At 41.2% G+C, this 26622-nt stretch overlaps 1 protein-coding gene across 12 annotated transcripts in view; it reads right to left on the bottom strand.

Annotated features, from left to right (window-relative positions):
• Positions 1–26622, bottom strand: part of MAST2 (microtubule associated serine/threonine kinase 2) — a 213261-nt gene that overhangs the window by 172744 nt on the left and 13895 nt on the right. For 4 of the 12 annotated variants that reach the window (XM_057430679.1, XM_057430680.1, XM_057430681.1 and 1 more), the window contains exons 1-2: positions 21813–22197; positions 1248–1395 (exon numbers count right to left, since the gene is read on the bottom strand). In XM_057430679.1, coding sequence (XP_057286662.1) covers positions 1248–1395; positions 21813–21980 — 316 coding nt within the window. In that variant the 5' untranslated portion in view covers positions 21981–22197. Of the gene's footprint in view, positions 1–1247; positions 1396–2711; positions 3047–3321; positions 3470–19925; positions 20016–21556; positions 21665–21812; positions 22199–26622 lie in introns of those variants that run through there. The other 8 variants (XM_057430688.1, XM_057430690.1, XM_057430683.1 and 5 more) reach the window with 7 other exon arrangements.

Below are 26622 nucleotides of genomic sequence, written 5' to 3'. Positions count from 1 at the left end.
CACCCACATTTAAATTACATACCTAAAGATCCACATTTTCATTATCCAGTTGGGTCAAACTAATATAGCTGGGGACTCTTTTCCCCTTCCTGAATCAGCCTATAGTAGGCTGAAAAGTCAGTAAGATGAAGCAACAAGTTCTGGAGAACGTTATCATTTCAGAACAGAAAATTTACAAGAATGTCACCTACAACCAGTAAAAAATATTTCTAAAAAAGAAACAGAAATTCTCCAGTTTTCCAGCTTCCTCCTATTTACTTTCTTCTACTCAAGGCAAGAAAAACCACCAAACTATAGTACTATCTTCAGCCACTGTAATCATCTAGCAGCTGGGTAGCTAATAAACTTCTGCTCTCCTCTAGTGACTAACGTACCTTAGGGAACAAATCTACATGAGTACAAAACATTCATAATGTTTCTATTTTTCACAAACAAGCCACGTAGTACAAATAAAACATTAAGAACAAGCCATGCCAAAGCAAAACATGCATGCTTTAGTGCTTATTTAGTTCCTGAACACCTAGCACCTCAAACATCAAACAATTCATCTTCCCCCATAAAAGACACGAGGGACTAGGGCTGGATGTATTTTTACAGTCTTCTAAGTCAAGCCCATGCTGCTGCCAAAATGGGTGGTTTCACCCTCTTCCTCTTTCCCTCCCACCTGAGAGTTTGCAACCCTTCTGATTCTTGCACTAACATGCAAATAGGCAAACAGCCTAATTAGGGAGGAAATGGTCTGCAAGTTAACCCTAAAGAACAGCAGCGGCACTCAGGCAGATCAGCTAGTTCATTCTAAACTGATCATGCAGATCTGTAGGTTCAATGCCAGCATCACAGACTTAGATACCAGCTTTAAACAACTGTGAAACCATCTCCTAGCCAACATACAAAGTCTTTGAAAAAGGAAACTACTCAGCTTCATCCTCCATTTTTCTGGCTAATTACGAGGCTATTCTCACTCCATGGCTCTACAGCTGACAAACGGAATTCTCTGGCAAGGCTGAAGACTGTTAAAAACCCAAACTTTATACAAACTGAAAAAACATCTAGTTAGTAAACAAGATTTTTACTTTCAATCACAAATGCCGGCAGTGCTTTTGAAGCCAGAAAGAAACTAAATAATAATTTGAGCCAGCTTCCCAGTAAGAAACATCAACATCTCTTACCACACCTGTTATACCAACAAGTAATACTGCATCTTTAATACTAATGAACCGTCATATGGTCTTTACAAAATGGCATACCTGACAAAGAACTTGCCAAACTACCTCTTCGTAGCTTGCAGTCATCTTGACTTAGCTGACGATGGAGCTTGGTTTTCCCAGCAGATGAAAAGATGTCGGGATTGCTGAGCTTCCTGCATCGTAACGGAGAGGACTCTGTCATCATCTCCTGTAGAAAGAAAAACAGTAAGTTTGTTAATGAAAGCATGAAACATACGATCTCCAAAGCATAAATGAGACAGTTTAAAAACAAGCAAGGAAACACACATGCACTTAAAATTGTAAATCCCCCTTTGGTGCCACGTATCTGGGCAAAAAGCACATCACAGGATCGCAGACAAATATGGTACTTGAACTCCACTGCTGTAAGGAATATTATTATTAAGTCAGAAAAAACAGCAGTTATTTGCTCTTACAGTATGTGGGAAAAGAAGCTACTGAACAATCATCCTCAGCTTTGATTCAAGCTATTTCCTACTAGAGCAAAGAGTATTTTCTCTTGAATAGTCTTTCTTGAATATTTATTCCATCCAGTCTATGAGTAATATGCCTATAAAGAAACTGTTGCAATTTCTAATTGCAACCCAAAACTCCTATTATAAGTTACAGCTCCACTACAAGACCATACATACAGCTAAGTAATAATTAGGATACAGATCATCCTTTGTGTAATGTCTTTGTTATTACTCTAAACAAAATTAGACCTGTATTTGTCAGAAACACTCCCACACATGTAAATTCCTTTCACAGCACAGAGCAATCTTTCAATCAAAATAGCAGTAGGTAGCACAGCAGCAAGTACACCCACAGTGCTTTCCTTATGCATTTAATTGTTCTGGAGGTGTGAAACTCTTATTTCACACCCAAAGAAGAAACACAAGCCTAGCTACCACACATAGATTTGAAGATAATGTGACACTGTCCATTATGAACTATATAGGTGCACTTGGTCAAGTTCTCTGCAGTCATGCAACATGTTCCACATGTCTTAATGGACTGCTCCATTTTATTCCCAATGCCTTTCATTAGGTATAGAGCACTTCAAGCCATGCTTACCCTACAAAATCTCATCCACTGCAGAAAACAAACTGAAAGGAACAGTCTCCCTGCATGATACATCACCACATGGTTTAACATAGTTTTAAATCATGTTTAAAGCAAAATCTAGTCTGTAGTGCTCATTATTAAAATTTATTTTAATTAGTCAAAATCTATTTTTTGAAGTCATTAATTCACACCTATTCAGTCTACAGTGCTATGCTTCAAACCATAAAATGCAGACCAGGACTACACACTTTAAAACTCCATGATTTGGGGGGGGGGGGGGGGGGGAGAAGGAAGGAAGGACATAAATAAAGAGGGTTTACATGGGGAAAAGAAAATGGATTTGAAATTGAATCCCCACTTAGCTCTGAATCATTCATTCATTCTCAGCCTTTCTTAGCCCTCCCCCACCGTCCTTTTAATCACAGAATCTTTTGGCACCTTATAATAGTAAATAAGTTAATTTGTTTGGGGGACAGGAATGCTTTGCTCCACATCTGCTGCAGTGGTGCACCTTCACCAGGTTGAGAAGTACTGTGCTGATACAATTTCTTCCTCTGGTTACAGTTAGACATTCAGTCGCCACCCTGTAAACCAGATCAAGAGAGAGACCTGGGTAACTTAAAGTAGGTCAGTTCACTTACCCAGTTCATCACACAGCTGCAAACAGCTGTGTTGGTGCAAGAGAGAGGAGAGGCATGAAAACAAGTAGCCTGGGGTAGAGAAAACTGCTCAACCTGTAAATGCTTTATTCTCAAGGTTCCTCATACACATCTTGGAGCAAAGAACCTCTTTTTTCAAAGAAAAGCTTTCTAGCTGGGACTTCCTTGTTTGTCCAAGATTTTGGGGTTGTTTGTCAATGGTTTTGGGTTACTCTTACCAGTAAAAATAATTACAAATCCTTAATATTTCTTCTTGAGTTACAGCACATAAGCTTTTCAGATCTATAACATCAAAGTCAAAAGAACCCCAACTGAAGGAGCACCTGGAACACCAGTACTGAAGGGCTCAGTTACTCTACCACAATATCCGCTCAGCTACCTGTACACACCTTTCAGGTCAACCCAATGGTATTTGCTGCTTCTCAACACCATTCCATACACCTTCCTTCAACAGCCATCCCCAGCACGAGCAACTGCTCCCTATCAGGACCTATACTACAAAGATATTAAAGGAACAGTGGAAAGCTAACAGCTTCCCATGCTCACTGAAGCAGCCAGGCCATGTTCTGCAGGAGATAAGCTTTGTACATTTCACATGTGGGAAATTCTTCATAAGCCCTTTTTTTATTAAGTACAATGAACACTTGGGCACTTCAGAAGACTACACAGCTGTTGAACGTGTTGAAGAAGAGGACCCCAATCAGGCTCTGCAGTTTTGTATACTGTTAAACTCACTTCTCAAACATATGAAAAATAAGAAAACCTACTGCACCATTCTGAGGCAGGCTGCTATGTTTGATAAACTGCTGCGTACATCATGGGCAGTTCAAAGTTTCATTTTCTGAGAGCTATGCCCATCATTGTTTTGCTCATGCAAAACAAGTGAAAGTTTTAACTTGACAACAATAGAGTTGTCTTTCATAAGACTGTAATTTATTTCCACTCATCCATCAAAACCCAGCTGGAATATTGCAGTTCAGAGACAAACTACATGGGAATAGCAACAGTTTATGTTACCACTCTTAATCAAGGAAGGAAAAAAAAGCTTACAGGAAGAGATCTTTCCTCGTCCTTGCCCCAAGGCAAGAAGCAATGCGTACAAAGGACAGAAAAACCTTACACAACATCCCAAACCAATGGATACTCTCTGCAGTGATAGAGCAAAATCTTGCTTACATGCTTCCAAATTACTACATTAGACTACCAGAGCAAGTGGTTGAAGAACAGATTACATATCACAGACTGACTCAATTTGAAGGACTCCACTTTCACTTCTGGAAAGAAAAAAATTCCTGCAGCTTTGAAAATAAAAGCATTAGTAAGCACGGAACAAACACTTGCTCACAGTGTGCAAAGGACTGAGCCTTCATCCACTATTTCTTTTCAAAGGTGATAGGAAGAAACTTTAATTTACTTGTCCTTGTGGTTTTTGCCACAAGCCAAAAATCAGGCTCAAACAGCCAGCTGAATGCTGTAAAGCTTATGGCTGAAGATAAAAGCACCACACAAAGAATCTTGATTTGCTAGGCAAAGGTTATTCCTATCAGTCTCTTCAAAGGTGTAAAAAAGTTTGCTCACATAACTTGAAACAGTAGGATATGAAGAAAAATGGCCAAAGCTTTTCCTAAATAGCAAGAGGCATTCTTCAGCTCATTCACTTACCACACTTGCACAGAAAAACAGTTAAGATAGTTGCAGTACTGGAAACACATACTAGCCTGTTTCTCTTGCCTGAGATCTCACATAGGGGTTATTACACTCAGCAAGATGGGAGAACCAGACAGATTGCAACAACAGCTGCAGACAAAAGCCAAGAAACCAAATGTGCTTCCTGATGTGTAAGATTACATCAATATCCCATGTTAAAATCCTGATCTGGTAATTTCAGAATATAGCTACAAGGAACCTTCACAGTCATCTTTTCCATTCCATTGCACAGGGAAAGTCCCCCCAGTGATTCAAGCAAGAAATAAAAACAAGCAGCGCATCCAGCACTGCAGTGCTTTTCAGTAGTGCGCATTGTTCATTTAATGGTGCTGAAGTGAGAAACGTAGATCCTAACCTACAAATGGCAGGTGAATACTTCAAGTATGGATGCATGTCAAAGTTCTTCCTCGAACTGCAAGATGAAGTACTACACAGCTAGTGAGACTGATGTATCAGAAACAGATGAGTCTTACGGAAAAAAAATCTTAAGACCTGTCTTTATAGTCAACATTTAGTATATAACAGATCATGCCAAGGTGCGCTTCCTTACATAGGATCATAGAATAGTTAGGGTTGGAAAAGACCTTAAGATCATCCAGTTCCAATCCCCCTGCCATGGGCAAGGAAACCTCACACTAAACCATATCACCCAAGGCCTCGTCCAACCTGGCCTTGAACACTCCCAGGGATGGAGCATTCACAACTTACCCGGGCAACCCATTCCAGTGCCTCACCACCCTTACAGTAAAGGGCTTCTTCCTTATATCCAATCTAAACTCCCCCTGTTTAAGTTTTAACCCGTTACCCCTTGTCCTATCACTACAGTCCCTAGTGAAGTGTCCCTCCCCAGCATCCTTATAGGTTCCCTTCAAAACACTGGAAGGCTGCTATGAGGTCTCCACGCAGCCTTCTCTTCTCCAGGCTGAACAGCCCCAACTTTCTCAGCCTGTCTTCATACAGGAGGTGCTCCAGTCCCCTGATCATCCTCGTGGCCCTTCTCTGGACTTGTTCCAACAGCTCCATGTCCTTTTTATGTTGAGGACACCAGAACTGCACACAATACTCCAAGTGAGGTCTCAAGAGCAGAGTAGAGGGGCAGGATCACCTCCTTTGACCTGCTGGTCACGCTACTTTTGATGCAGCCCAGGATACGGTTGGCTTTCTGGGCTGCAAATACGTGTTTCCCAGCAATCTCTACAACAAGCAAAAATACTCAACTGTGACTAACAAATATTCAAATCTGCAGGTCAAAACATGTTAAACTATTAGCAGAAGAAGGGAAAAAAAGCTACATAAGAGCTCACTGCGAACAGGTAATCCATTAACAGGAGAAAAAAAAAATTGTTCTTTTTTTTTTTTCAAGCCACAACCACTGATGTCACCTGGAAGTTAATTCCAGCAAACTGTTAAAGAGAAGAAATACAATAAATTGGCAAAGAAAACGCTAATAATAGTCTGTTTTGTAAGCAAGATAACCAATGAGTAATGTAACTCAAGGGGATTTGACACTTCCTGATTTTTTTTTAAAGCAAGAAAAACAGTCAATACTGAAAGCTGCATCTTCTATTTTTTAATACAGTAACTGTTTGTCCTTTAGAAGATAAAAGCCTGTCTTGTCCGGATGGTGTGCACATTATCTAAGAAGCATTCTTTTTCTTCTCAGCCTTTCCTCATCACTTTCTGTAATGCACGTACATACCCTTAACAAAAAAATAGATCTCATCCTGCCATTAGTTCTGCTCTAACATACTTTAAAGTACACTAAGAAAGAAAATTAAAGACCTAAAGAACAGATCACAAACCAAATATACAGCAATTAACACAATGGAACCATAGTATTTTGCTTTAGTATTTAGCACTGAGATTTACAACAAAAATCTTTTTTTTTGCCTTAACTTGCTAGCCTGGACATGACATTGAGAGAAGAGGGCCAGCAGTTTACCAGGAAGCTGAGGTGAGCCCAAATGTGACCAAAATTGTAGGCTGAATAAGAACTTGCAACTAAGACACTTCTTAACTGTATCTGCTTAAACTCATGCACTTGCCAGCAGCATCCTGAAAAATGCCAGAGACAGCAGAATCAAGGAAAATTACATTAAATCAACAAAGCCTCTTAGATGCTAATATATTGGCTTACTATATCAACAAGAGAGAAAAAACTTAAGTAAATGCCAATATTAAATTTTTAATATTACTGGAAAGCTAAGCAGCATGGGACAGCAATGGCTTCAATAGTTACAGTGCACACATTTAACATTCTGAATACCTACAGCTTCCTCTATACATTCATCTGCAGTTGATTATGCAGATGACAAATTCCAAATTTAAATCAGTCTATATATATTTTGTAAAACAGAAAATAATCCCACAGTTAAAAGTAAGCAAACAAACTGTGAGGGTGGTGAGGGATCTGGAATGGGCTGCCCAGAGAAATAGTAAATGCTCCATCCCTGACAGTGTTCAAGGCCAGGTTGCACAGGGCCTTGGGCGATGTGGTCTAGTGTACCTATGACAGGGGTTGGAACTGCATGATCTTAAGGTCCTTTCAACCCAAACCATTCTGTGATTCTACGAAACAAGCAAACAAGAATGATTCCCGAAAGACATAGGATCAGAAGCCTACTCTATGAGATTCACTCTCCTTATCTTGTTCTTCCAATACAAAGATCTTTTTTCTTGTTAACTCTTCAGGAAACAACTCCAAGGCATGTTTGATTGGAACTAATGAATCTGAAGATTAATGTTGTTTCAAGTTGTTCACTTCGTTGCCAAGTGCTCCCAGCTGCAGGAGCACATTAAAAAGCCTTTTGAAAAGAAAAAGTAAATATTTGCAACTATGTACATTATTACCCCTTCCTGAGGACCATTGAAATGTAGAATCATTTATTCCTAATGGAACTGCATTTAGAAGACAAAGTAATTTGTGATTAAATTATATCAGTTTGAATGGTTTTGGTCCTTATATGAAAATACAAATAACACCACAATAGTTTAAACAAGCAAAGTACTTGATCCTACTTCAGGATCCCCCTACTAAGACACAAAAGGGTAGTGTTACTCTTGAATTCAGCCTGTAAATGCCAGAAGCCAAAAGAATTTCATCTAGTGAAGAAAGAGCAACAGAGCCTCTACTAAAGTCTGTATCAAACTTTACAGGAACTGAAAGAAGCCACTATCAGTATATCAAGACTCAAAACCCTATAACATGCTCACTAGTTACACTGAAAACAAAACCAGTCTGAACAAAGACACTGTACATTAAAGGCCACATCACTACTTTGCCATTGGTATTCCAGCATGACTATTTCAAACATAAGAATGTTGTATAGAGCAAAGAAGCAAACTCCTGGCCAGGCAAAAAAAAAAAAAAAAAAAAAAATCAACAACTCTAAAATTCGTCACCTGTACATTAGAATCCTGTCTGCTGTAAGGATTAAAAGAATTATGACCCAAAAAGATGTGATTTGTAATTAATTTTGGTGTTATAAGACACCAATAACAACCTTCTCTTTGAATTTTTTCTTCCATGAAACTCAAAAGATACACCAAGCATGTGATGTGTCCCAACACTACTTAGTATTACTGCAAGTTCTCTTTGCATCCTATGTAATTCAAATGCCATTTATCTTCTATATTCTTACTAGATCTTAAGAACGTATGTTTAAATTTACTAAAGACCATAATCCACAGTATCAACATAACCAAAACTTCTCATTTGCCAGTTTCTTACAGATTTATTCAGATACTTATTACACAAAAACCCTGAATTTAACACCTTTCATTATAATTAAACTGTAAAAAAAGATGAGAACGGGAACTGCTTAAAGAATCAGGCAAGCAGCAGAAACACAGCTGTATCTTAAGCTGTGCAAGCAAAGGGACCCACGATTTCATATTGGCTATAAAAGGAGGAAAATTACCAGAACATTCTGCAGGGTACCTTGCAACACTGATACTACGGTTTTTCTATTTGAATGAGTGAGCTTTCAGATCTGCAACTGTATTTTTGTTCACATGACAAACATCGTCTCACTGTCTCATCCACAGGGAAAGAGCAAACCATAAAATACCCACCTACTTATACATGTGTAAATTCTGGGTTTAAGCGTATAAACAAAGTCACAATCAAGTAATTTTCATTGGAAATGTAAACTGCCTCTGTTTTTCTAGGGGACAGATGCACAAGACCTAGCGACAGGCTAGTTGAAAGTTCAGACAATTTACAAACAGCTGCTTCATAGCAATAGGACCTGAAAGAAAGTTTCACCTAATTTCCTACATTACACACAGGAACCCCTGGGTCACATTTCAAAAACCGAGAAGTTATCTGTGTTAGTTGATTCTCAATCCTATACAGAATTTTCTACATTTAATGCACAAATCAAATACATTTAAAACTAAATGACTAGCTGAACATACAGTCTGCAAGTGAATAATAATACATTGTACTAAAATGCGCATGCTGTAGACAAGTGATTTATTTTACTAAGAGTGCAGACTTCTCAAATTTTAAAAGCACACTTGCCAAAGAAAAATGTTAAGAACCAATAAGTCTGGAGTAGTCTCAAATAAAAATCTTTGCCGGTGCAGTATGAAATGTGGCCCTTAAAAAACCGTCCAAGACTAAGGGAGGTAGGTAGAGACAAATCCATGCCCAACTGTTCCAAAGCTTGCTTCAGATGAAGCTGTCTACATATTAAAGAAGGCAACTCATGAACTGAACTTTGCTGGAGAACCACTCAGGTGAGTTAAAAGGGCTTTTCTAATCAACGACTAATTGCAGATGTGTAATACAATTTTAAAACTTGATCTTAATTTATCAACAGTGCACATGGCCTGGAAAGAGAAGTATGAAACCAGAAAACACTACAGGAATCGTTTTTACCACACTACTTTTTTGACCAAGAAACTTCTACGCATTGTAGTTATGTCCTGAATAGTAGTAATAGTGGAATCATCTGTAGATGGACAAATCAGAATTAACAAGGCACAGTGCTCTGCTAAGAGTTAGAGCACTATTTCATAGAGTCACAGAATTGTTTGCGCTGGAAAGGACCTTAAGATCATCCAGTTCCAACCCCCCTGCCATGGGCTGGGACACCTCACACTAGACCATGTAGCCCCAAGGCTCTGTCCAACCAGGCCGTGAACACTGCCAGGACGGGGAAAGACCAAGATACATTCTAATCGGATGTTATCATCACTGAGGAAGATTATTACTTGCAGTAGGAAAAAGGGGGGGGGGGGAAATCAAATACTTTCTTTTTGTTTGTTTTGTTCCAAGCCTTTGGCATCAATACTTTTGTCTCCATAAACCATCTGGAGTCTTCTCACTTCCTACCACAAATGAGATAAGCACATCAATGCACAGCAAAAATAAGAAGCACTTATGGGAAGTTTTCCTGAGAACAAATTTTCTCCCAAACTCAACAGCAGATCTGCACATACGGAATGGGGAAAAAAATATCATTTGATTATAAGACTGTAAATAAAACTACCAATATGCTTTAGACCTAAACAGTATGAAGTTAACCTTTAGAAACACACAAGCGCTTAATCCTTAGCTTTTTTTGACAGAAATCACATAAAATGGCAGCCAGAAATAAACTAATTCACATTTCTTATTGATGTCTGTACAAAGAAATGAAGTCTCTCTGGCACAAAAGATTCTCCTCATCAAGCACTGTAATACAGTTTCATCCCAAAGAAACAACAGCCAAAATTGTTTCAAGGACAAGGCATGTATTTCTTCCCTTATGCTTAAGAACAAAAACAATGCCCAACTGTTAGGTTTATGAACAGCATCAGGCTTCAAGCTCAAACGAAAGACTACAGTCAGCAGGCCCTCCTGCTAAACCGACACAACAATGCTGTGAACAGATTCTCCTCTGCACTAAAAGCAAAGATCAATGTAAAGGGCAAGGAACATACAAGCAACTAAGTGAATGCATAATTTCACGTTCAGGGTCATGTATTTTTGCAGTCTTTACACTGCACAGGTCCAATTTAAGTCATCTAATAAAACAGAAAGACGTATTTGCTACTAATATGCCACTGCATCCATCTATGCCTAAATGTTTAGACATTTCAGCTGTATAAACTTTACAACCCATTTGTAACTTTGCTTCTAAAACAGTGACTATAATTTATTTATTTGTACTTCCTGATCTTCTCATGCTGCCTGGAACACCTAATATCAGTCCTGCCCACTTTATTTCCTTTTAAAGGTCTTTTCGAGAGCTCCATATTAAAAATTGATCTGTATGACAATAATGAAATGTTTTTAAATGCACTAAATATTAGCATGATTTTAGTGACTAATCAACCTGTTTTAATTATTAAGCATTCAGTTTTTGAAAGGACATTTCCTTGCTCTGGGGCCTTGCAATAGATTCTTTAAAATAAAAGCGGGGTCCCACTCCATTTCAAATGAAACGAACCATACTCATAAGAGCAGCTGCTGCCACCCCTCAGCTAGTCCTCAGTACACAGAGGGCATGGAACTATCAGGAGATTAACACAACAAGAAAACAAAGCAAAACAGTAAATTATTTCACTGCCTATCAGTGCCTTTTTTTCCCTAAGTAGTTCCAAAATTCTCCAAGAGTTCAACACTTTGCTTGCACCAGTGAGGTTGGATTCTTCAGATCTTGTAGAAGCTCTGAAAGCCACTTACGGATGAAGGTAACTAAGCAGTTGTGCTGGTTTGTGTCCTTGCTTTGTAATGGCCAAGTGAGAGTGCAGAGAAACACAGTGAGATGATTATAAGCTGTATGCTTTTCCATGCAGAAAGAAGTAAGCCCCAAATTTAATACCTGGAAATCAATGTGCACAGGGAGACAGCCTTCTGGAAACAGGAAACCAGGCTTACACAATTTATAGAGAACTCAGGTGCGTTTATGCCCTCCTCCTGCATGTGTGTATGACCTCCAGTGTCACAGAAAAAAAAGCCTAAGCAGCGGTAATAAGTTCCAGTTATTATACATAGTACCAGGAAGGCATATTAGAAAATTACCTTTTCTTTTTTATTAAGCATTCTTACTGAGCTCAAAGCATGACAGCTGTGTATTTGAAGGATAAAAGAACAACATGCTCAAGTATCAATTAATCACTCTTACAAGTACTATACTTCATAAAAATCTTCAAGCTTCCAGAAAGACAGCTACATTTTCACAAGTTTTCATCCCACAGACAGCACTGAATTCCCCTCGCTCCTTAGTGCACATACTTTTTTGCACCTAGTTTTTGTTTGCTTGGATTAAGAAAAGACATCAAAGTGTCTCAAGTTGAGGTCCAACCAACACACATAATTTGGTCTTTGGTAAAACTGTTTCCTGTATACTGCAGGCCAGCATTGTTTATCATTGTCACCATTCTGTACTTTCTCTTCTATCATGAAAGAAAAACTGCTCTGTGAATTCCACCATCAAATCCAATAGGGAAAAATCAACAGGGATGGCAGGACCTACAAACATTTAAATTTTCTTTTAATCCTGATGTGGTAGCAGCTAATGGATGGAAGTGACAAATGCACACAGTGTATATTGAGCTAATTTCCTTGAAACAGCTCACAGTAACTGCAAAAAGTTCAAACTAGAAGAATTCAGCCTCATATAAGCAACCATTTTAAGTGTTACTGGAAATCTATCTTGAATGAATTGTGGAACGTTTGAACATATGTACACAATGGAAGCAGCACTCCACAAGTGCACTGAATTCAGCTTATTGTAACTGTTAATATAATTATTTTTATTATTAGCAGAATCAGCTAAGATGCCAAACAAGTTTCAGAAATGCCAGCATCACACAGTAAAAAATTACCCAAGTGTCATTCAATTAAGTAACTTATTTGGGCTTTGTCCTAATGAAAGTGTTTATGGTGGATTACTTGTCACACTGCAGTAAAATACATTAGAGAAAATCTTCATCTATAGACAGTTCATGAAGATACATGTGGACTGAAACCGAATCAGAAAATACACTTCAAAGATTCTTGAACTCCCCATAGTCCAGCCCTTGCAGTGCTGTCTGCTTCTGGAAATTTAAACAGGTCCACGGACTGTTTTAAAGCACTGTTCTGCTTTTACATTCATGAAAATCCAGATGAACTAAAAGGTTTTCAGAAGTATATTATTGTTATTTACAACGTGTATAACAAAAAGTAACAATATTTAACAATATAGTTTTAATATCAAAGGTGTGATTTTTGCTGGAAAGAAGCAGACTATCGTCCTATTTTGCATGTAAATAATGGACCTCCATTAACGCTGGAGCAATTCCAAAGACTGGCAAGCTACACAGATTTTTTTGTTATTGCTGGGTTTTCAGTCCTGAATCCTCTTCCCTCACTGCACTGTAGTGTGTATTTGTAACAGAACATTTGACAATAATTTCTGACAGATTACTAGTTTTAGGGTTCATGGGACCTCAGCTGGAAGTTAGACAGTACGATACCACAAAAAAACACAGCTTAGAGGAAGAGCAAGTACGAAAATTTTCAAAGCAGGTTTAAAAAATAATGACAGAGCTACTTCACTACAAAGCAAACAAGGCCTTCAGATCTTTCTACTAGAATGGGATATCACAAAGCATCAACTTCCTACAGCCAAGAGTGGCGTCTATCAAGACATCAAACGTGTGCATTTTCCTCACTTGAAAGATTTTTCTACTTCCTTGCAAAAAAGCAGAAGTTTTTGCTAGTGACCATGCACTCAGCTTCTTCCTCCAAAGAGCAGCATTTTCACCAGACTTCAAATAGTACTACATCACTACAAAAAGACACTAACCACAGCACATCATTATTTGATATGGAAATAAAACTGTTAAGACACTACATGACCTCTCCATTTAGCTACTGAGATTCTTGAGGAACAAGATCTTCTTCATGGATGATAAAGCGTTTTGGTTTCGTCTCACTTCTGGTCTTCACTGCTTCCTTAGCTTCAGCTACTCAGGTTCCATGAATAAGAATTAAATAACAGGGAAAAATAAGATCTGTTATTTGAAATAAATGCTTATCACTGTATCTATGATAATTCACTGCATTTCTTATAAGCATCAAAGCTATGTTAGCTTTTAAAGAGCACAAACAGCAGCTCAGGCAATAAAAATAACCTACTAGATAAAAATAAAGAACTGCTTTTTCTAGAGACTGTAAGAACTACCTTGACAGGCAGGACAACATTCACATTCTTTGTGCTGCAAGAAGGCACATGAGTTTGCTCTAGAAGTCAGTCAACTTCTAGGCACAAAGTCAGTAACGCATACCCATTCTTCCAACACAATACACTGATACTACTTGGTTTCCCAAAGCACACAGTCAGGAATGGATCTAAAGTCCATTTGAGTGTTTTGCAGATACCTAATCCTAGCCTTGGACAGCACCCCACTGTTATCCTCAAGTGCTCTGTAACAAACACTAAGCAGCGGCAGCTTTTCCCTTCAAGCTAATAACTGATTATGATTATAAAGACCTATAGTCCCACACCAAATCCAGCCACTTCTGACAGAAGACTCTTGGCTCCTTCACTTTTATACTCCTTCTGGACAAATAATACAGTGCATTGCTAAACTCAGATGCAATTCATCTGCAATATGAAAACCTGTATGTTCATAATCTCTCAACTGCCTGCTTAGCTATAGTAATGTGCAGGATATGAAATTAATGTGGCCAATACACAATATTTGCTCTTACTCTTCACTTGTGACAGGAAATGGACATTTCAACAGGCAAGCTGAATCATCTGAACTGCTGATGCAATGCCTACCTATAAATGATTTACATAAATGGATTTAAACAAATTAGGTGTGTCCACTAATACGCAAGTTTGAGGGAAGTGATGCTTTTATATCAGGCCAGAGAAGTGCTATATGCCCTTTGGTGCTATTTTCCTATTGCTTAACAAGCCCATGGCAGAACTGGCCACTTTATGTGCCTTTTGTCTGCTTCTAGATGAATCTCAGTGGCTCAATTCTGCTATTATCTAACAAGCACATTGCAGAATTGATCACTTTACTCCATTCCCCTTCCCCTGCATTTAGATGACTCTCTTCTTTAATCACTTCCTCCCCCTGCTAAATGTTAGTAAGAACAAGGAACTCAGAACAACACATTGCCAGCAGCTGCCATTGCTGCCTGACCAAAATACAGAAAGGCAAAACTATGGTTAATGAAGAAGTCAGGCAGGAGTAGCTCTGGCATCAACACAAATCAGTTTATAAAAAGGAACAAGACATACCTACAAGACACAGAGAGTTTTGTTCTTTCTGGCTTCTATTCCTGCCTCCTCAGGAAAAGGACAGAGGGGAAAACAGAGAGAACCCTACATGAACCCTACAGGGAACTGCTTCTCCTTCCACAGCTATGCTCTGGCTTCTTCACTACCTTTATGTCTCCACAAAGAAGGGGATAAACTTCAGAAACTCTGAGAATGAGCAAGAATGACTGGTTCACCATGTTAGAAGCTATACAGCCTAGAACTTGGCAACTTGTATTAAAAAGATACAATTAAAAGAAAAAGAAACCACACACTTATCTGTCGTGCTCTCCCTATAATGAGAAAAAGAGCTAAACAGCAACAAAGAAAGGGAAATGGGAAAAGAAAGACTGAGGTCTACAAACAGCAGCTGAGCTTTTAATGATGTCACATCCACAGCTCACAATTTAAGAGTCTTTACCAGTGAGCTCCTGTCTTTAGCTCCCTTGATGAAACAGGCACAGATTAGAATTCCCCTAAAAACAGCCCTAAACAGCAAAATACCCCAAAACAGGCAGCTAGAAGTATTTATGTAAACAGATGGATACAGATCTTCTAAAATTCAGCAGAACTCCATCCCTCCTTTGATAGGAAGGGGCAATGATACTCACAGAACATATCTGGCTATGTTTAATCTGTATTTGCTTTTATGGAACCTGCAATGTGAATATTAAAAACTACAGTTTACTGCAAACACAATCTGCATTGCTAGTGATATATCCACCTGATTCTGATCATTCCCGTGAATGTTGGAAATCAACTTCCATCTTCTTCAGATTAAATTTCATCCCAGCTTGTAAATTTTGATGTGAAGGGAGAAGAAACAGCTTAAAGTATTGCGAGCTGTTAAGCATAGGGTGCATGGATGGGGGAGCAGAAAAGGAGCTGCAACAGAGCTTTGATCAGCAGCCTGGGAGACACAAGTATAGAGAAAGCTCAGAAGCAAAGTGCCAACTGAACTCAAAAAGCTTGCTTCTTCACCTTTCAAAAGGGAAGGCTCATAGTAGAAATATCTAAAGAACACCGTCATGCAGTCTAAGTACAGGATTCATCACAATAGAGGTACTGCATTTAATAGTACTGGGGGCACCTAGAGGGAAAAGGAAAAAAAGAAAAGAACACTTATATCTGAAGCACAGAAGTTCTGACTAGGCAAAAAAGACCTCAATTTCCAGGCTTGCCACGCCGCAAAGGAAGCATCGGAACAGCTTCTTTGCAGCTGTGAAGGCAAAATAAATCTGACCAGCACTCTGAGCTTTGGCCAGTTTCTCCCTGCTGGTCACTGACTGCTCTCCAAAAAAGTGAGCAGGGTGACAAATCAGTGGAAAATATTCTTTGCCATTCCTTTAAAAAAATAGAAATAAATCAAAATATAAAGACAACATGAAAGGGAAGATAAGCTTCCTAACCTGTCTTTTCTAAGTTACAGACTTGGACCAATTTTCACAATGTCCTGAACATCGGGAGTAGAAATATCCACATAGGCATAATGTTACAAAACCTTCTCTCATCCGACACACCCAGCTGTGGTAATGCAATCCCGAAACTGGAAAAGGACAAGTATCAAACAGTAGTGAGAAGTAACCTTGCCTGTGATCACACTACTACAGGCTGCTGCCACAGTATTACCTATTTCTGGTACACACAGTCCAAGAACAACCGGGGGAAGCACAAAGCACTAGAAGCAAAAGAACTCAGTGTCTCCCAGTTGAAGCTATATTTTACACTTTGCATACTTGCACATGGAAAAGATATCAGATAGTAGAGAATTTTTACTGCCTGTGCTAGCATAGGCATATTCCACAGCTGAAAGTTGGACATTAGACAAAACAAGCTTTGAAATAAGATGTGGTTTAGTTTCCTAACTGCAGGAATAATTAAACATTGGCAGAGCTTTCCAGAAGAGGTGACAGACACACCATGATTTAAGGCTAAGATAAGATCAATTTCTAAGAGAGATGTTTTAATCTTTCAGGAAAGCTCTGAAGCCTGCAAACATGGGGAAATCACACTGGATGATCACAGCAATGCATTTGGCTTTGGGACATACAGATCCGCAAAGTTTCAAAGACACCCACAGAGAAAGGAATACTTTTGCTACTCTCAGAAAGTCTGTGTAGCACTACAGTTCCAAATGACTGCAATAGTTAAATCATAGTCATAGAATGGTTTGGGTTGGAAGGGACCTTAAAGCTCATTCAGTTCCAACACCCCCTGCCATGGGCAGGGACACCTTCCATTAAACCAGGTTGCTCCAAGCCCCATCCAACCTGGCCTTGAACACTGCCAGGGATGGGGCAGCCACAGCTTCCCTGGGCAACCTGTGCCACGTCATCACCTCCCTCACAGTATGGAACTTCTTCCTAATGTCTAATGATATTCTATGATTCTATGACTTGATTGTAAACCACTCACTTTGTTCAAAGCTCAGGAAATACTTGCTATCCAATACAGAAATGACAGAATGTACTGTCTAGGAAACACACAAGATCTTCAGGTACACCACAATTTACAGCTGGAGATAGCCTACTGCACTGCCTGCCCTACAGAAAGGACTTCCCCAACAGAAAACTGACCTGGACTAAAGACGGTTTTGTCTTTCTGCATATTACATATGCAGTTTGTCTGTTGGCATCAGCTGAACGTTTCCTGTACAACAAACATACAAGCAGCAGGGGAGCCTCCGGGTTTAGCAGCATTTCAGTTCAACTCTTTGTCAGCAGCAGCCAAGTTCAACTTTATCCAAGACAAAAGGTCCATCTAACCCAAAATCCCACCTCTACAACCTGCAGTACTTCTTCCAGCTGCTTAAACTGCTTGTTGAGATTCTGCTGTTGCTGCTTCTTCATTCTACTGTTGCTGCCTTCATCTGTTTATCATCCCACAACATCACAAAGTCATGGAATCTACTCAAATTTTCTTCTGGTCCTGGCCATCCAGGGAAGGATGTAGCACCTTCCTCCTAGCAAGAGGAGGGAAGCTTGACAGAAGTGAGGGTAAAATACTAACAAGCATGGAGTCTGCTGTCTACCCTCTACATACCAACATGGTCTTGTACACTTCCATCATAACCACACCTTAAGTTATAGCTTCTAGACACTGAAGAATCCTTACTATGAGAACTCTGACCTTTGACTTTGGGGAAAATGCCAATAAAGGCACCTCTGACAAATACCGGCTATGACCCATGGGAGAGCTTTCACAATAAATATTACAGTGTCTCAAGCTAATTACATAAGTATGATATGGAAACGATCTAATGCTTAGAATACGCCTTTGGATGAGGGCGGCTGTCATTCATAAGCAACAATAGCTTTCGCCTCAACTTTCCTTTTTTTTTTTCTTCAATGCAGTCAGCAAACACACGATGATTAAGCTGACACTATGAAAATCCAAGTGGGCTGTGTTTGACAAAGGTGCCCTCGCTCAATGAAACTGAACTGTAACAGGATAAGAAGGACAATTCATCTAAGAGTTAATGACTGATTAACATAGAAAATAAGAACTTGGAACAATTGGCCTTTTTCCCAGAGAAGAAGGATCAGCAGTGGAGTCCCACAAGGATCTGTTCTAGGATGAGCACCTCCCTCATTTTAAAGGAAAATCTGGCAAAGAAGCTTAACAGTTAGATGACAGTTTGCTGACAATGCTTAAAGTTATTCAAGGTTGCAAAACTGATGGCCAAAGATCTGAAGATGACCTTAATAATACTGTTTAAGTGGCCTGTAAAACAGCAGATAAGATCAAACGTAGATAAATGCAAAGTGATGAATAGTGTAAAAAAAATATATATATACATATATATAAAAAAAAAACTAAATTTATACACACAAATCCTGAACTAGCTATTACCACTTAAAACAGGGATTGTAGAGTTACAGCAGTTCCAGAGGTGCCAACTCAGTGCTTAAAGATCATCAAGAAAAAGCAGGCAGAAGCTTAAATAATAAAACCTAATAAGCTGTATAAGTTTACAGGGTGTCATATGCTGAAATGCTGTAGCCAGTCCTGGTTTATTGCTCCCCAGCCCTGTTCCTCCAATTCTTGCATCACTGTCACCACTCAAGAACACACCTGCAAAAGCTGCAAAGAAAACAGCTAGAACAATGAAAAGGATCCAGTCACTTCTGTCTAAAACGCCTCTGGAAAAGTCACAAGCCAGGGATGGCAAATAAAAGAAAGTTCTCAACTCATAAGCCACACAGCATAACATGGGTTTTCTTTCTCACTGCGACGTAAGAACATATAAATGACTCCACTCGGTCACATTAGAGATCCCTCTAGCCCAGTATCCTGCCTCTCTGAGCTGCCAAAAGCAGATGCTATACAAGCACTAACAAACAAGTCATGAAACAAGCAGGTAGAAAGTTTAAAAACAAACAAGAAGTGTTTTTTCCACACAAAATGTGTTTAAGCCACAGGATGATGTGGATGCTACAAACCTACATGGCTTCAAGTACCGATTGGACAAATGCACAGAAGAAAAACCCACTGGGGGCATTAAAAACAAATTTCACCTCTAGATCCGGAAACCTGTGAGCCACAAATTACTGGAGGCCAGGAGAGGTATTTCCTCAATATACACTGTGCTCTTCTCCAACAGCATCTGCTTTTGGCAGCTCAGAGAGGCAGGATACTGGGCTAGAGGGATCTCTAATGTGACCGAGTGGAGTCATTTTTATGTTCTTACGTCGTTCATAAAAAAACTGAAAACATTAATCATATGTACATCAGAACTGTAAGCACAGCATGTTAAAGGACCGGATTTTCAGAGGCCTAAAGGTCACTACAGTGATTAACTACTACAGTCACTGTTTGACAAGTACTTTTTCCAACATTAGAGTAGCTTAGTCTCCCCCAACCACAAACTCATGTAAATGTATGGCAAACAAACTGTGAAATCTGAATTTAATTCAGAACGGTTCCCTGCAGCTGTGCACACTGTTACACTGGCACAGCTGAGGACATTCTATGGGCTTGGAAACACCAAAGCTACTTAAATCAGAAGCGGCCCCAAAGGAAATATTTACCAAGCTACAAGCTGCATCAGTGGAAATGGAGTATCACACCGCCTTCTGCATCTCCGGAGGCCCTTTCCATCACATCCACACTACCAACCCCTGGTGTTTAAAGAAATAACGGATTATTGATCTTAAAAGACAGAAATGCTGTGAGTAGAGGGGTTCTCCTCTGAAGTTTAGGGACATCAAAGCTTTCTTCAGCTGCAAAACTCCTTGAAGACTCCATTGCACTGAGTACCTGACAGCACATAAGGATCTGTTCCTGCAAGTCATACCAGGCTTTAGTCAGAGCACCCAAGCTAAAACCAGACTGGCAGAAGCCACCATTCAAAAGCCTCGTGCAGCTGAAAAACTGACATATCTCAATTTGAAGCCCTTCCCGATTTGTAATATTAATGCTGTGTTGGTGAAGCTTCCCAAGCTCAATACATCACATGGCATGTAGCATGTTCTGCACCCACAATCTGTAGAAAGTTCAGTTCACAACTACCAAGAATGAAAAAAACTCTACTAATTTCCATGTCTTAAGGTCCTTTCCAACCCTAACTATTCCATGATCCTATATCAATATCAAATAGGGTATGTCAGCACCCTGCTATTGTCTTTGATAGCTCTGCCAAACACTATCTTAATGGACAGCTGGGAAGAAACTAAGTCTTTTTGATTACTTTCTTTCCTGAATAAGGTTACCAGTGTTCTTTAATTGTTTCAGGAAGTGATGAGCACCCAAAGCAGCAGCTGGATTAAGAAGGCACTAGAGAATAAAACAAAAAATTAAAAAATAGAGCTCTCTTCTTCCAGGACCCAGTGTGAGAAATCTGTATTCAAGAGATATCCACTGGTCACAGCTAAGGTACAAGTTTCCTATAATTGAAGGCAATGTAACGCAGCTTTTCTAGAAAAAACGAAGGCATCATAAACAAAAAAGAGTAAGCCTGTGCATCTGCAACCATGACGTGAACTTAAAGACACCTTTGTGACAAGAAACGTCAAAGAACCTATTTTTTCACCACCATGCTCCTAAAAATGCCAAAACAAAGCAATGAATTACTGCATCCTGGGAGTCTTCATACTTACAATACTGACTCTTCTTCAGAAAACGAAAGCATTAGTTATCATCTACATTTTTTAACTGCTGAATCTCATTCCACATTTTTCTCTCTTGTAAAACCAGAAATATCAAAACACACTGAAACAGAAGTTTAGTATCTCTTGGGTCTCTCATCCCTGTAACCCTGAGCAGCAACCACATCTTTTCTTTGTGGGGGTGAGAGGCATTAGAGTGAACATACTGAACCTACACACTCTCACTTTGAACAATCCCAAGCATTTTCAAGTATCTGCAGAGGTCTGTTTCCTAAATAAAACATTTCTTGCATTAAGACCTAAAAAACGCTGGGAAATGTATGATAACTAACATCGCTACCAGGAGTGACCTACAGAAGGTTACTAGCAAGAGGGATTCTGTAATTATTAACAGTGCCAAGCATGTATCACAAACTAGACTTCACTGCATTCGCTTCTCCATGTGCATTCAACGCCGGAGCCCTCACTCAACGCCACGCCGGCGGCACACTGACCCACCACCACCGCTCCACCTCCGACCACCAGACCCATCTTCTCCTCCGGGGAACATCTACCTGAGGAAGCGCATGTACCGCGAGCGGATGCTCGCAGGACGCCCCCTCAGCAGGCGCCGCCGCACGCAGCGCAGCCCCCCGCCGCTGGAGCCCCGGCGCTGCGGCAGCCGCAGCCCGGCTGGGCGCGGAGGGCGGCACCTCGGGGCGCCTCCGCCCGCCGCGGCCCGGCCACGCGGGGCGCGGGGCGCGCGTCTCCATGCCAACAGCCGCCACCGCCGCCACCGCCCCCCCCCCCGGGCCCCTGCCCCGGCTTTACCCTCTCCAGCGCCCCCGCGGCCCGGCTGTCCTCCGGCTCCTTCCTGCCACCGCCCCCCAGCAGGGTGGCTCTCCGCTCCGCCGCGCTGGCGGACACCGCCCGAGCGGGCTCTCTCCGCGGTGGCGGCGGCGGCGCCGCTTTGTCCCCCCGGGAGCGGCCCTTCCTCATCGCGGTGGCTTCTCCTCAGCAGCAGCAGCGGTGCTGGTGGTGGTGGCGGCTGCGGCACGACTCGGAACCCCGCGTCGCGGAGCCGGCCATGGCCAGCGGGACTCACGGAGAGCCGGAGCGGCACCGCCGCCGCCACCGCCGCCGCCACCACCTGCGCGCGGGGCGGGGGGACATGCCCGCGCGCCGCCGGTCCCGCCGCCCGCCTGTCAGGGGAGCGCGGGCGCAGCGGCTGCCGCGGCACCGCCCCCCCCCCCTCCGCCCCCCACACACAGAGACAGCACAGCCCGCCCGCCGCAGAGTATCGCGAGAACGCCGGCCTCGCGGCGGGGAACGGGCGCGAGAGTTGGGAGGCGGGGAGGGTGAGACTCGTCACGAGGAGGCGGGCGGGAGGTGCGAGGAGGGAAAGGGCGCGGGGCACTCTGGGAGGGCAGTGGCCGCTGCTGAGGGAGGTGGGCGGCCGCCCTGACAGACAGACAGACAGACAGGGGGAATAAATGGGGTGCAGGAACGGCACCGGTCCGGCAGCCTGGCTCACGTAGGGCTGCCCGGGTGTGTGACGCCTCCCGTCTGCAGAGGTTTCCATGGTGGGAGAGGAGGAAAACGGGGCTGCCTCGTTGCAGTCGCAGAAGGAGGCTCAGGGGTGTAGGCTGAGGGCAGCCCTGTGTGCATCAGCATGCTCAGGTGTCCAGCAGCAGTTGTCCAGTTTAGTGACACAGCTTCCATGCCAATGAACTCTTGAATTGCCCCTGGAAGTGTTGAGCACAGACCCTTTCCTGAGGTGTCACCAAAAGTAGGCTGATTTTGGGAAGAAGCCACGCATCTCTGCCAAGAGGCTCTCCAGCTCCTCCAACATGAGCCAGTGGGAATCAAGCCCCTGCTCACACAGTGACTGGAGCACCTCATGGCATCCCGCAGCCTGGACACCGAATGGCAGGAAAACATCTACCAGAGGAACCATTGCATGCTACAGCCCACTTTGATGGAGCAGATGAGCATATAATTTAGCCTTCCTGGTGAAAAAGACAAACCGACAGAGATTCATTACCTCAAGGAGTAATCAGAGCATATATCATCATCTTGCGTTTCATCTAAGGAACTCACACCCTCTCGGCATTTCTGTCTTTGCAGGTTATTTCCCGAGGGTGCAAGTTACCAGCTTCTGCATTCATTTTTCACAAAAGCGACTTCAAAGTTGTCCTGTTTCTCACTGTTACATAGTCGGGAGCCTTGCTACTGCCATGGAAAAGAAACGGTTCCTTCTCCCTTTTGAACAAGCTAAAAAGGCTCATACATCTTCAACAATTTGATTTTATACATTTGTTACTCATTTTTTACAAAGACAACAAAAATATGCTTTCAAACAATTTACTGATGTAGATGAGTGGGAGCATTTTTAAAGAATCATTAAGAATATTTTAAGTTCTTACTGAAAACCATTTCAGGATGCTGGATTAGTCACAGAGATCTTTTTCCATCATAATTGTGTATGATAGAGATGGACAACCATGTGGAATTTCCCAGCTGGGAATCCTGCCCTAAATAAATGTAAATAATGCAGATTTATGGAGTCTTGGCATCTGTGATAATGTGAGTCTATTATGATGGCATGGCGCCTTGTCATAATTTGGCTGGATCTTTGCCCTGTTGCAGCACAGATGCCAATTAGTTATTTGTTGGTTATGGCCTGTGGGCCACCTTGCACTGGCTCACACCTGGTTGCTTCATGTGCCAAAAAGAATTCGTGAATACAGGAAGAAAAGTCACAATGAGAATCTGAATAACACTGCCTGCCCGACCTATTAAACACAGACAAACATAGTAAAACCAAATCTTTGGTTGCTAGTTTTCATTAGAATGGCAAATAAACTGCCTTCTGGTTCAGCATTGCGCTCAAAACACTTGAAAAATCTTTTTGGTTACTCTGAATCAGAAAGCTGTTTGGGGGTTACAGGATATTGCACTTGTGAAGACTGCATTTGGTTTGTTTTGGACTGTACCCTTCTCTGTTTGATCCCTATTTAGTCTTTGGGACCTGAGATGGCTTTCCAATATTTTAGAAAGAACAGTGAGTATTCATTTGAAGAAATAGGAAAAATACTCCTAATTTTACTGATGTTCCCATATTTTTTTCCATTTAAACTCACCACTGAACATGACCTGAATCTGCAGAGCCATCTGAGTGACCTGATTTTGCTTTTCCATATGAGCTAGTTTTCTGAACTTTTTCCAGCTTTAAAAATACTGACCAAACCATGAGAGACTTGGCAGGGAAAAGCGGTACAGATGAATGAGGCAGAGGATGGTATGATGCCACGCCTGTGCTCATGGTGCTTCTCTCCAGAAATATCCTGTCACATCCAAAAAAGACAGAAGAGTAATTAATAAAGGTTTATAAAGGGACTGATTCTTATGTTATCCAGACTAACTAACAGCAAAAGCAGCTCTACACATAGAGCCTCCATAGCTCACTGACTAATATTTAGTTAATTTTGTTTCTCTCTGCACTTCCAGATACTTCTTTTCCCTGGCTTCCATCTTTGTTTTCTCCCTCATGGAGGTCTCGGCGTGCCCTTCTGCTTCAGTAGAAGCTGGAACAGTGCTATCCAGGAAGGGTTCCCTTCCATTCTTCTCTGTCTGGTTTAAAGAACACAGAGTCCAGTCCAGCTTATTCCATAATGTTTTCTGAAATGACAAATCCATCTGCAGCATTTTTATGAATGCTGAGCACACAGTTTAGGACTAATTCCTGGAGCTGGAATAGAAATCTACAGCTTGAAGCTGTGAGGTTAAAACCTCTTTATTCCAAACAGAATAGAAAATGCTAATAGTAGATGTTATTAGGATGCTGCTGAGCAAGAGAATGCCCTTTACAAAAGGAAATACTTAATCATTTGAATTCCTATTAAATTTGAACATTTGGCAAAACTGGTACAGCACAAAACCCAGCTGATCACCCATTTTCACTGTTTCCAAGGCAGAACTGCATCACTAATGCCACCAAACATGCCTTGTCACTTATCATTCTGCTCACACTATACACATAATCTTCACTCTCAGAATTTCTGCTCTGTGTGTGATGAAGGAAATGTTTTTTGTTGTTCTGCATGTTAAGCTGTCACACACCTTCTGTTGGTGACCCAGTTTTAATGGTATTCACAGAGAAGTTTTGGTCTTTACGCTGGAATACTAATGTTTGGCAATTGGCAACATGCATCCAGCCCAGCAGACGGCTCAGTGCTTTGGGATGTTGTACCATACCTGCACAGAATGTCAGTAATGACAAGTAATTACACAGGCTGCACGTCATCGCCATGACTCCTGGCTGTTTCCCTAACTTCACCCCTCTGTCAGCATTCTTTTTTCAAGATTCACCAAAAAAAACCCAATGTGATACAACTAAAGAATGCCAGTTGTGAGCAAAATAAAACTAGGAGTAAGTAAGTTAGTTACATGAACTGCAGACAGAGTGACATTCGCTAGGAAAAGCTTTGACTGAGACTAATCAATTGCTCTTTATAGAATGATGCATCATTTTGTTCCACAGAAAGCAAGACACCAGTTCCAGCTCTGCCAGGCTAGCCAAGCAAAGCAGGCTGCCCACACAGCTGAGAGCTGCAGCCACAGAGTGTTGCAGCTCATCACCACCACCCCTAACTCCAGGGAAATGGTAAGAAATACAGGCTTTTCCAAAAGAATACAGGCTAATTAGTAAGTCTGGGGCCTTGGCAAAATCTAGGCAAAATTTACTCATGATTTGGATCTAGTGAGGTCTGCTGTTCGAGAAGTTCTCCATTAGACATTTGCGTAGTTAGTAAAAATACTCATAGTTACATGAGGATTTTTTACAGGAAGGATATAAATGCTCATATTTCATGGCACAAACTTATCATTGAATTAAGGAATATTAGGAAGGAATTTCTTACAGGCAGGTTATTCCGTGAAAGTATATTAGCATAATATTCCAGTGCATCTCCACTGGAAACTACTACTATTAATCAGTCTTAGGGACAGAATAAAGAAGTAAATGAACTGACAACCTAGTCCAGGATGGCAATTACTGGATCTAGATATAAGAAAAGCCCAGTCCTAACTGGATATGATTTGCTTTCCAATTGTTATTTCCCTTCTTTATATACCATGAAAGACATAAATCCTTGTATGTCAAAGTGACAACTTTGCAGTGCTGTAACCTTGTTCTAGATACCGTATTTACATGTGATAAAGGAGGTAGAAGATGTAAATATACAAATGTGTAACAGGAGTTAAAAGTATGGCTGTGAGGTTTAGGGAGAGCTTAGTGCAATAGCTGAGTTAAGAGCACTTCTTAGCAACAAAAGCTCATCAAACACATTACAGCTTTAAAGAGACAGAAGAAGACCAGTGAATACACTGCTTTCACTGTCAGCTTGGACTCAGTTGTACAGCAGTTGCCATAGTTGAGCTGATACCCCTAGGTGTTAACAGAGTACAAACTGCATCTGCATATAAAGTGTGTACCTCTGTGTGTATTTGTGAAGAGTCCAGAAAGGGAAGCACATGGGACATGGAGAGATGCTGACAAGCAGGAATAGCATCAGATCCTAACTGCTGTCACCCTGTCTTCGGGCACCTGAACAAAGATGAGTTTTGCCTTTGTTCTAGT

This window comes from Pezoporus wallicus, unplaced genomic scaffold (genome assembly GCF_028554395.1).
Source record: "Pezoporus wallicus isolate ANWC-B61680 ecotype Strahan unplaced genomic scaffold, APGP_CSIRO_Pwel_v1 contig_10084, whole genome shotgun sequence".
Classification (NCBI taxonomy): Eukaryota; Metazoa; Chordata; class Aves; order Psittaciformes; family Psittacidae; genus Pezoporus; species Pezoporus wallicus.
This window is presented reverse-complemented; position numbering and strand designations above follow the sequence as displayed.